This window comes from Pygoscelis adeliae, unplaced genomic scaffold, assembly GCF_000699105.1.
Source record: "Pygoscelis adeliae isolate BGI_AS28 unplaced genomic scaffold, ASM69910v1 Scaffold594, whole genome shotgun sequence".
In the NCBI taxonomy this organism is placed as follows: domain Eukaryota; kingdom Metazoa; phylum Chordata; class Aves; order Sphenisciformes; family Spheniscidae; genus Pygoscelis; species Pygoscelis adeliae.
In genome coordinates this window covers 233,862-244,474 of record NW_008824718.1, presented here as the reverse complement: position 1 = coordinate 244,474, position 10,613 = coordinate 233,862, and the positions used below count along the sequence as shown (strand labels likewise).

Genomic DNA, 10,613 nt, shown 5'->3' with positions numbered 1-10,613 from the left:
ATCAGACAAAACATTGGCAAAGTTAATCATTAACAATGGAATAAAAATGTACAAATGCTTTAAAAGGCAGAGGTGTATAAGATTGAAGTTGTAATTAATTTCTTCTTACAGGAAATATACTAAGATTAGTTCTTAGGAAATTTAAATAAGTGGCCCTTTCCTCACTTTACTTCTACATTTCTTTCCCAAAGTGGCTCCGTTACTAATGGACTGTCACATGGTAAAATGTTTATAACATACCATTTTATAAGCCTAATCGTGAATACTGTAGTTGCCACAGTCCAATTACAGAGAAAACTCTTAACATTCTCTAGTGATAGAATTTTAACTGTTTCAGTTACCATTGACCCATTGCAGAGGAATGTGCTTTTAAACAAGAAATGCCCAAATATCACCCTGTCTACAGTGGCTCTGGAAGCCAGCCTGGAACTCAGATCCCATAGATAATTAATTCAGCTATTGATTGGTATAAGCTGTTCTTGTTATAGTTCCCTTGAGTAACCAGAAATTTTAAGTTAAATGGTAAATATGGTGAAAAATGTAAAGCCTAAATATATTTTATAAATTCTAACTGTGTTAATTCTTAGTAGAAGTTATCCAATTACAATTTTTCTTATGCTTCCCTTAAATTCAGAAACATCGATCAAAATTTTGATTTGATAGAGAGCTCCCAGGCATTTAACATGGATATAAGTTAAATTGTCGGATTAACCAGCTTTATTCTATAATTCCTAGAAAAAGAAAATGTTCCATGGCAGCTTTTGCAACTTAAAATCCATAGTTTTAAGGCTATATACAACATCTGCATATGGAACGTGGAGTGTTGTTAATATTCTGGAGAAAATAATCCTCCACTCTGTATAAGAGAGAAAAATTTTGAAATATTTAAAAAAATATGAAGCTATTATGCTTAATTCATTTATATGTTAGTTTACTTTTATAACGGGGTAATTTGGGGATTTTAATAGAGTAAGGAGTAGATATGCCAGGGTCTTCCTCTTTTTCTCTTACTAATTGCAGGGCTGCATTTGAACTGGCATCTTGTATGTCCCACATACTTCATAGTATTTTGTTTGTTTACATACTTCACATTATGTGGGTACGTGCATTGCATGACTTCATAATCAATATTTGTGAGTCAAAGTTACAGTTAATTGAAAAAATGCAATGTGAGCAGAAAAGATTGGACAAGCGGTATTCTCCATCACGTGTACATCGTCTGCTCAAGGCTTGCTTAGTAATCATAGTGTTGGTGAAATAGTTATAGCTAGAGCAAACACAAGACGTACTAAAGCTTGAAATATAGTTGTATGCCATGTACATACAAGTACGCTGATGCAATGTAGCCTCAATGAAGCCATGCGTGGAGGGAAGAACAAGAGAGGGCTCTAAAAGTGGTGAGCAGAATACTTGGATCCTCACAGATCTCCCGAGTCGTGCACGTATGTGCTACGCAGGGTATCTCCTCTTTGGGCTCTGCTTTCCTCTACTCCTGTACAAGTCTACAATTTTACTCTTGGCCTTCTCTTAGGTGCTTTACGTATGCGCTGTAAGCTATGACACAGTTCACTAGCACTGGGGGAACCCAGTACAGTACTCTACAACTTATTTAAGTTTGCATTCATCGCTGCGTTAAAAATAAATTGTGGTTAATTATGGACATAGCATTTTCACTGAAAAGGCTTTGTACAGAAATAATTATTTAGCGCTGAATGCCTTTTGTGTATGTGTCATTTGCTGTGGCTGCCTGCTATTTTTTAAAGATAAAACCACATTTTTTTAAATGAGGGGAGGAAAAGAATTTTTTTTTTTCCTGTTTCATTCCTAAAGGACATGGTGACGGTGACGTTAGCCATTAAATTTTTTGGGGGGCTGCACCAATCTTTCTTTTCTCTCCTCGTCACAAGAACCATTTCAGTGTCAGAGAGCATATTTAATGCCTTGAATGTAGCTTATGCCTGATATTATAATGTAGTTGTCAGATTACATCTTAGACACATTTTAACAAGACAGCCTTTACAGCTGTGTTGTCTGTCTTTGTCATAAACAATCTCTTCCTTTGTCCCCTTTTATTTAAAGATTTTCCAGATCATTTATAATTCATTGAGATTTTGATGATACAGTAGTTCACCTGCTGGCAGTGGTAGCGCTGTAATTTAAAAGCACTGCAGATCTGATTACACTGTCAGTCATGGGATAATCTCAAATTCACATCTCTCATATCACACCTGCAAAATGGGTGGGTGAACAACTTGATTAAGGTCAAAAAAGATGACTGACTGAGGTGTGACACCCTACCAGAATCAGTTTTAGTGCTGGAGAATGGCAGGATCTTCCAATGCTATATTTTAGTGTGAAGAGGAATTATTAACCAGTCTGCCAGCAGCTAGTAGCATGATTGACAGGTGAGATATGGGTGCTAAAAGCTTCAATAATAAAGAATATAAAAGCCTTTGGTTTTTTAGGACTTTACATTTGCTTTGCTTTATTACTCGTATCTCTACAAATCACTGTTGCAAGAGATTTTGTTGAATATAGGATTTCATTTTCTATACCAATATAAAGGAGTGACTTTAGGTCAGATCAGTCTGTCATGTGGGCAAAGTACTAAATTAAATGAAACCACTGATGAAATTCCAGTGTGGTGCCAATCATGCCGTGCCAGCTTTTGTTTCAGTTTTGTTTTAGTTCTTAAAGTATGTATCTAAGGGTGTGGCTAACTTTTTTTCGCCAAAGTAAAGTTATATGTATAATTTTGCAGTTGATTGACAGCAATGACATTTTTAAGACTGTAATTTTGGTTATGTCAGCAGACAGCACACAAGTGAAATAGTTCATGGAATAAAAACATCCTGTGTAAAACGAAATGAATGTCAGACTGGCTTAAAATCTTTGTTTTGAATAAATCATAACTAGTCTGTTTTCCATTCTGCATCTGCAGTAAGTTAAATGTATTCTGAGTAGATATTGGAAAGATACATTTTTCTCTGTTAGACACATTCAATTTATATTTTTTTACTGTGTTTTGTTTCTTTCAGCCTGTGGAGAAACACTGCAGGAATCTACAGGCAACTTTTCTTCTCCAGGATTTCCAAATGGTTATCCTTCCTACACACACTGCATATGGAGAATCTCTGTGACCCCAGGGGAGAAGGTATTTTAACATTCCCTCAGCTAAACACAGATACTATTTTCAAAATAAAATGTTGTGTTTCTTTAGCTTTTCATTTACGTTTAAAGCTTGCATAATAATTGAAAACAATGGTATGCCATAAAAAAAATGGGACCATGAACTATGTGCTATTGACTTGACTTTGGTCTGTGGCAATAGAACCACATCATCTATTCGGTGGCTGTCCATGTGAAATGAAGGCATGATTTCAATCTGCTACATGTTTGCATCATGAAATCCCTTCAAAACTGGCTTCCAATTCAGTTGGTGGTTCAGTGTAAAGGTGGAAGGGGTAGTGTAGGCTCCTGAATGGTCTCTTCTCCAGCACGGGCTTGGGCGAGCTGAGTGAGCTGTGGGGGGCTGATAGCTGGGCTCTGCCTAAGGAAGCTCTTAGTATGTTGAATGAGATGTTTCTGAAGTAAAACAGAATAATGCAGAGTAAAGAAAGTGTCATTGTAGATGTTCCCTGGTATCGGTTCTAGTGCATGTAGATTCACTTTCTGGGCATAAATTTTAGGGGAAAAAGTGTGTGTGTGTGTGGGCGAAATATGGGCTTGGTGAGAGCAGTTCAGGGAGAGAAGTGTGCCATCCTAGTGAAAGCAAAACCTGTTCTTCTTGTGTACACTTTCAAAACATGCTAGCTGAATCTTGTTTTATATTACTGGCTCAAATACTAGCCTGCCTCAAAATAAATAAGGATAGAGGGAGTGATGGAAAGTTTCACCTGAGACAAAATATGCAGGAAAAAAAAGATGTAAGTTTTTTTACAGGAAGTGGTGGCTGATGTTAAGCAAATACAGCCTATCTGTATTTGCTGAAAGACTGAAATATAGAACCTATCACTGGCCTCAGTACTGGAGGGTCCAAAGAGGAAAACCCAGCATTTGCCCCCAGATATTTCCGTCAGTTTTGTCAGTGGTCTCCCACTCCATATTGGACATAGTTTTCTCCTGATTGGATTACTTTATTCTGTGTTTCTTTCAGGTCAGGGTCCTGGTAGATGCCAAGAATATATGTTCTTGATGTGCTAATAGATCCTGAGGAGCTGTAAGAGCATTTGCCACTGTGGGGGATGAAAGCAAAACCATTTGGAAAGTGTTCGCCCTCCTCTGGGCAAAAGCCAGAGACAGGAGGAAAAATAAACACACTCTGTGTTGAGAGGGTGTGGGTGGCTCTGCAGGTTGTCAGGGAAAAACAAATGCAAACAGATGAGTAAGAGAAGGTTTGTGCAAAAGATGTAAACTAATCTAGATAGGTAATTTTATGTCCCCACTATTTGTGTTGCTTCTTAGACACTGCTGTGAAAACAACAGAAATGGCTTAGATTTCTATCCCTCAGTTAAAAAAAAATTTAAAATTGTAGTGTTCATCTACAATTATTATTAGCTTTTGAAAACTATTAATATATGAGCTAGGAAATGGTCATGCTTAAGTATTCCTAGCACACTGCAACTTTGTGTAAGCCTATCTGTGGACGTTAGTGTAATTGTAATATATTTGTAATACCATTATGTCTTGAGATTGGAACCACCACTGGAGCTGTATCATACTGTACAAAAGCTTAATGGGGGAAAGCCCCTGTCTTGAAGTCAACAATGTAAGAAGACTGGCTCCCTTCCCATCTTAGCCCTCACCCCAAATGGGGAAAAAGACTAAACAGAATTTTCTAATTGAAATTTGACATGACAAGTTGTGTCTGTAGGGCACTGTTCTGACCTCCAGCTCTCATAGTCTCCATATAGTTCAGCAAGAACAAAGTAAATTATACTTGTGCTAATGTCAAAAGTCTGTTTTGTCAGTGCTATTCCTACAGGATATTGTCTATCTTGAGATAAAGGACCTTATTTGCAGCAAGTACTTGATGTGAATAGCAGATAGCAGAAATGAGGTCTAAATCTTAACTAATGCATATGTCACGGTACCTTGGACACACATTATGCTTGATCCCAAATTTTCTCAGTAAATGATGATAACATATTCACGTTATGAAGGGAAAATAAAAATATATTTTTTTTTTTCCTCTGTTTGCTGCTTTGACCCTGATAGATCTCAGGAATGTTGTGTGGAGGTTAGAGTACATATAAGTACATCACATCATGTTCTGAAACATCAGTGAGCACTTTAGTCACCTAAAAATAAACTGAAAAAGCATCAGTCCAGATTGTCTAGCTCTTGTCTCTTATTTATTGAGATTTAACATTGTGCTGTTTGAGCATAATTTAGAGGACTTCTATCCATACTGCTTTCTGCAAGTACAGGCACTTCTGATCTTTGATGGCAAGAAATTCAATGAAGGATGGAACTGCAGTGGTATGCACTAGCTGCAGCATTCCTTTTATTGATAGGCATCATAAATTGCCAGCCCAACCTGAAATGTGTGCGTCCCTATTACTAAAACAAGGCAGTTCATTCACCTTTTACTTTCTCTCAAGATTTAAGACTATATGGTAAATGGCTGTACACAGTATATCTATACACAGAAAAATCTCTGGGGGAGGATTGTGTTAGTAATACTGTATGCCTTCTGCCAGAGCAAATCCCACCTTCTGGTGTGTAGAAATTTTGTTGGCATAGGGAGTTGCAACTGTGCCCGTAGTTTTTTTTGAATCCACCTTTTTGAATAGGTTACATTACTTCCCAATTTTCCTCAATCTCTTACATGAATGATAAAATAAGACAGATAAATCCTAGGTTGATATGGGAAAAAAATGCCACCTGCAGAAAATTTAGTTAGTACTACCTGGTGTTTGCTATATATTTTGTGCTTTCTTATCCCAGGCAGTAGGAGGTATGATATATTCTCTCTGAAGCTGCAGTAGCACAATTGAATCTGCTGTGTAATCAATAATTCATTAATTAATAATTCCTGACAAATACACATTGATTGTTTTTCCTGTGAAGACTCAGCTATCCTGTCCCCTTGAACAAGCTCTGCATTGTCTGTAGCTCTATTTAATACTTTGCAGAATTGCAAATCAGAATCTTAAATATATTTATACTTGTTTGGGTCCCAACCAGCAATCATGCTGTGACAGCTTGGGGGTTCTGCCTAGGTACAGCTAATGAATTCTGGTCAATGTTAAGGAATTGCTGTATCATCAAATACCTTGGCATGCCAGAGTGAGAAAAGGCTGTGAAGGTTATTTCATGTAGTTTCAAAAGTGGGGGCCATTGAGGAGGCTCGTTAAATTTTAATGGTTTCTATTTAGATAGCAGCACTTTGAGACAATGATGTGATCACACCTAAGTAAAACCATCCTTTTCCCACCTTTATCCTGGCAACTAAGGTTTGGAAAAAGGCAAATTTCCAAACAGAAAACAGAGAAATCTGATGTTTCAGCTGTGTCATGGAAAATGGAAAACTTGTGACTAGACTGGTGAGAGACCTCCAGGCTCTACACAGCTGAGCCAATGGAGGAGGTGTAGGATGTGGCTTCCATAACTTGCTTCCAACAGAGCCAGCTGTGTTAGCTTAAGCAGCTGTGGAAGGTAGCCTGACCTTAACCTAGCTGTCTGCATCTCATCTGGGTAGAGAAAAAAGCTCCCCTTTGTGAATCTCTCTGCCTGCACAGCTGGGGTGAGGTGGGCATGGGTGGAAAAGGACAAGGAGACTGCTGAGGGCAATAGGGTTTTCAAGTAGTACGGCTAGATACAGAGATACCTATCTATGGTCTGAGAAACTCAGGAAAAAAAAGAAGGTAAGAGTTTAGAGGGAATCTGAACTGCAAAGTGGATGAGCTAAGAACAACAAAAAATTTGTAGTTGGTGAGGCCTCTTCATTTGAAGGACAAGTTGAAGAAGAAACAGTCTGCAAAGGACAGACAGAATAGCTGTATGAATGAGAAAATATACAGGACCTCTCTGCCATCCTCAGAGGTAGATTCAAATAGCACTTGGAAATGTAATAAAAAGCTGAAGTAGAGGAAAGCATATGAATGATTGTACTTTTAGCCAGATCTGCATATTTCTCATGGAGAATAACATGGTAAGTAGTTGGGCTTGGAATTCTGATAACATTTGTGCATTTATTTCTTCAGTACATGTCCCTGAAGGAGTGCCTGAATAGTAAAGGCAAAATACCCTGTGGGTTAGACATCTGGGAAAGGGTGCACGTAAGCTGGAAGAAGTTTGAGAGCTGTAGCAGTCTAGGTAAGGGTGCATGTAAGCTACAAGAAGTTTGAGAGGTGTAGCAGTATGCAAAAGCAAAGAGTGAGTTGTGAGGTTCCCTTTCCGGGAAGGAATGGCACAGGAAGTCTGCATCCAGGAAATAAGATGGGGAAATCAAAATAAGAGGTGCTGCAATTAGACTAAAAGAAGCATGAGAACATGTGGATGGTCACAACCACATTAACCTGGTGAATGCCAGCTGAGAGGATCAACTGATGCTTTGATGCATACCATTTTTAGGTAAGCAGTGCAATAGTCTGGAAACTGAGTGGTACGGCATTGAAGGATTTCTGTCAATTTTCCCAGTAACACTGGAAAGAAAGATTCTTCCTATTTTGCAAAATTAAAAAAAAATCAAAAAAACATTCTCCACCAAGACCCTGGTGAAAAACTGACAAGGGAGAAATGAGAGCTGTCTGAAGAGAGACGTAGCTCAATAGTTGGATTGAAGATAGAGGTTGTTAGGTAGAAACCCAGATTGTAGTGCTTGCTCTGCTGAGAGTGTATCCAAAGTGTGTGCTGAATCATTCCAGTTGTCCCTCTGCTGTTGAAATTTGTTCTACTTAACCTGACTAGCCACATCTGAAATGGGAAAGGAGTCTTAAAGTCTAGCTCACAGAACTTGCACAGATATAGGAGACCTAGAATCAAATCTTGGTTGTCTCAAAGTTGGAAGTTCAAATCCTTGGAGTTCAACAGTGGACTGTCTGGATAATTTGCTTATTGACTTTCACAAACCCCACGCCCCACCCCTCCCAAAAGACACCAGCAACACTCCCTCCTTTCCTCCCCCCCTCTATTCCCTACCTGCTCTAGCTTTGAAAGCACTGATTTGATGTATTTTCTGTATAAAAACTCTTCATTGTTCTAACTCACTGAATATTTAAATGGGATTTATTACCTTTTTAAATTCCATGCTTATGAACACATCCCTTATCTCTATAATACAAAATATTAGTTGGAATTGTTTTTTTCATTAGGACTTAATTTGCTTTGTTTTTGAAAGTTCAGGGAAAGGGTATCCATACTGAAAAATAGTTCAAGATATTAGAATATCTATTACTGCAAACCTTCAGTATAAGGAACATGTTTTCCTTAAATATATTCATTTCTACTGTAATTTTTATTGCAACAAAAAGAAGGGATTGCACAGCAATTGTGTCTGATTTCAGATTAGTCCATTTTCATCTCTGAGCTCAGGAAGGAAGCCTGCAATATAATTTGGTGACTATTCATTCTTATAGGTCTTTATGATTCAGAGTGCCAATGGCAGCCTCGACATGAGTTAAGATTACCTAAATATATTTCCAAAGTATCAAACTAACACTGAAGCTGGCATTCTTTGCATGTAGATCTGAGACTAAATTATTGCCTCCCTTTGTGGCCCTAAAATGACAGAAGGAAGGGGCCAAAAGAGAGAGGGCAGGCTATATTTGTTGCATCTGCTACACTAAAAATGTACCAAAGCTGCTTGCAGGATGTTCCCATGAAGAACACAGTGCTAGAGGCAGACTTCTGTTTGAGCAACCCTTTTGCAGGTTTTGTGGATGTGGTAGCAGCTTGTGGTTATAAATGTTTGGCCATACTCAACCATCAGAACAGGTATTCATTTATCCAGTGCTGTCCTGATGGTCCTTGGCATGTTTCGTGTCCCATACCTTCATCCCACAAAGCTGCCAGCATAATGTGCCTCACTGTACAGGACTTCTGGCTGTTGGGTTTTATGTGTAGCCTTACAGATGTTTTCCGTTTCCCATGGCATCATGGTAGTAAAGGCAAAAGCTGAACAGAATCACCTGTGAGCTTGGTCTTCCACCCAAACAGTCAGTAGTGTCAGCACTAGGGGATAGGGGAAGATACAGCTTTTAAGATTAACTCAGAAAGCTTCCCATTTTCCACTGAAAACAAGAAATTTTTGAGAATGTGATTGCTTGTATGGATGTACTTAGTTATTCTTTGTGGAAAGTAAGTGAAAGCAAAACACCTGCTAACCTAATGTTAAGACACATAGTGTTTTGCTATGAAAGATTGTCTCCATTTTGCATTGTCTGGAGAAGAGTCTTACTGTGAGACTCTAACACCTACGCACCCAAATCACCGAGCTTTATTTTATCTTTGAATTAGCTTCCTCCAATAGCTAGTAGTTTTTATCTTCTTAAAATTAAACAGTCTGAAAAAGTTTTACCTTTCTGGTTTAATATTGTACTATGTTGTTGCTGGAGAGACACATGGTGCCTTCAGAGGAGATGGAAGTAAACCATCCCATATGACTATCTGGGCCCATTGTTCCAGTTATGGTGTTTTATTTCCTCCTTGCAGCTGGACTAAGGGTAAATCCCTCTCCTTTCAACTGACGCTCACAGCTGCTTCATAGGCTGCCATGGAGATATATTTTTGCAGTGTGAGGTACTTGCTACTGTGCAGCAATCCATGTTTGCTTTATAATAGCAGGTTTCGATTGTGAGTTTCTAGAATCAAAGCTAAAAATAAAACCACTTCTATGCTTATATGTGAATAAAGAAGATTTTTAGTTAGGTTGAAATATTTACTAATCTACACTGAGGAACTGATTTGGAAGAAGATGAATTAGTTTTCCAAATACAGCTAAATCCAATGAAAGGGTATTGGAAACGATTTTATAATACGAAATATGAATGATTTTTAATCTTCTTGTTCTGACTTACCCCTGAATTGCAGGACATGATGCTAAGGCTGTCCCAGTCAGTCAGAGTCCAAACTGTAGCTATTGTGTCATCCTGTGATCCAGGATGAATCCTATTCCTGTGTTAAAAGTGTAAGTTTATGGCAGTTTGGAATTAGTATTTCTAAACCAAAGTGGGATAATGTAATGGCCTAGGGTAGTCCTGATATTAAGTATTGAAAATATGCCTATTTACAGATGTGCTCAGTAAAATAGGGAGTTCAAAAGTTGCAGAAATGCACAGAACTCAGATTTCTGTATAAAAAGCTTTATTATATTTTCATTAAGAGTCATTAAGGGACTGTGTACCATTTGTTTTAGTGATATTGCTTTCAGCATTACTGTCCACCATTGTCAATATTTAACTTGTCTGAAAGTAAATAATCTTGTCAAAACATAGAATCATAGAATCATTAAGGTTGGAAAAGACCTCTAAGATCATCGAGTCCAACCATCAACCCAACACCACCATGCCCACTAAACCATGTCCCTAAGCGCCTCATCTACACGTCTTTTCAATACTTCCAGGGATGGTGACTCAACCACTTCCCTGGGCAGCCTGTTCCAATGTTT

At 38.2% G+C, this 10,613-nt stretch overlaps 1 protein-coding gene across 1 annotated transcript in view; it reads left to right on the top strand.

Annotated features, from left to right (window-relative positions):
* Positions 1-10,613, top strand: part of LOC103916248 (tolloid-like protein 1) — a 140,953-nt gene that overhangs the window by 89,767 nt on the left and 40,573 nt on the right. Inside the window, exon 9 of the mRNA XM_009323208.1 lies at positions 3,039-3,154. Within this exon, the coding sequence (XP_009321483.1) occupies positions 3,039-3,154 (116 nt within the window). The remainder of the gene's footprint in view (positions 1-3,038; positions 3,155-10,613) is intronic.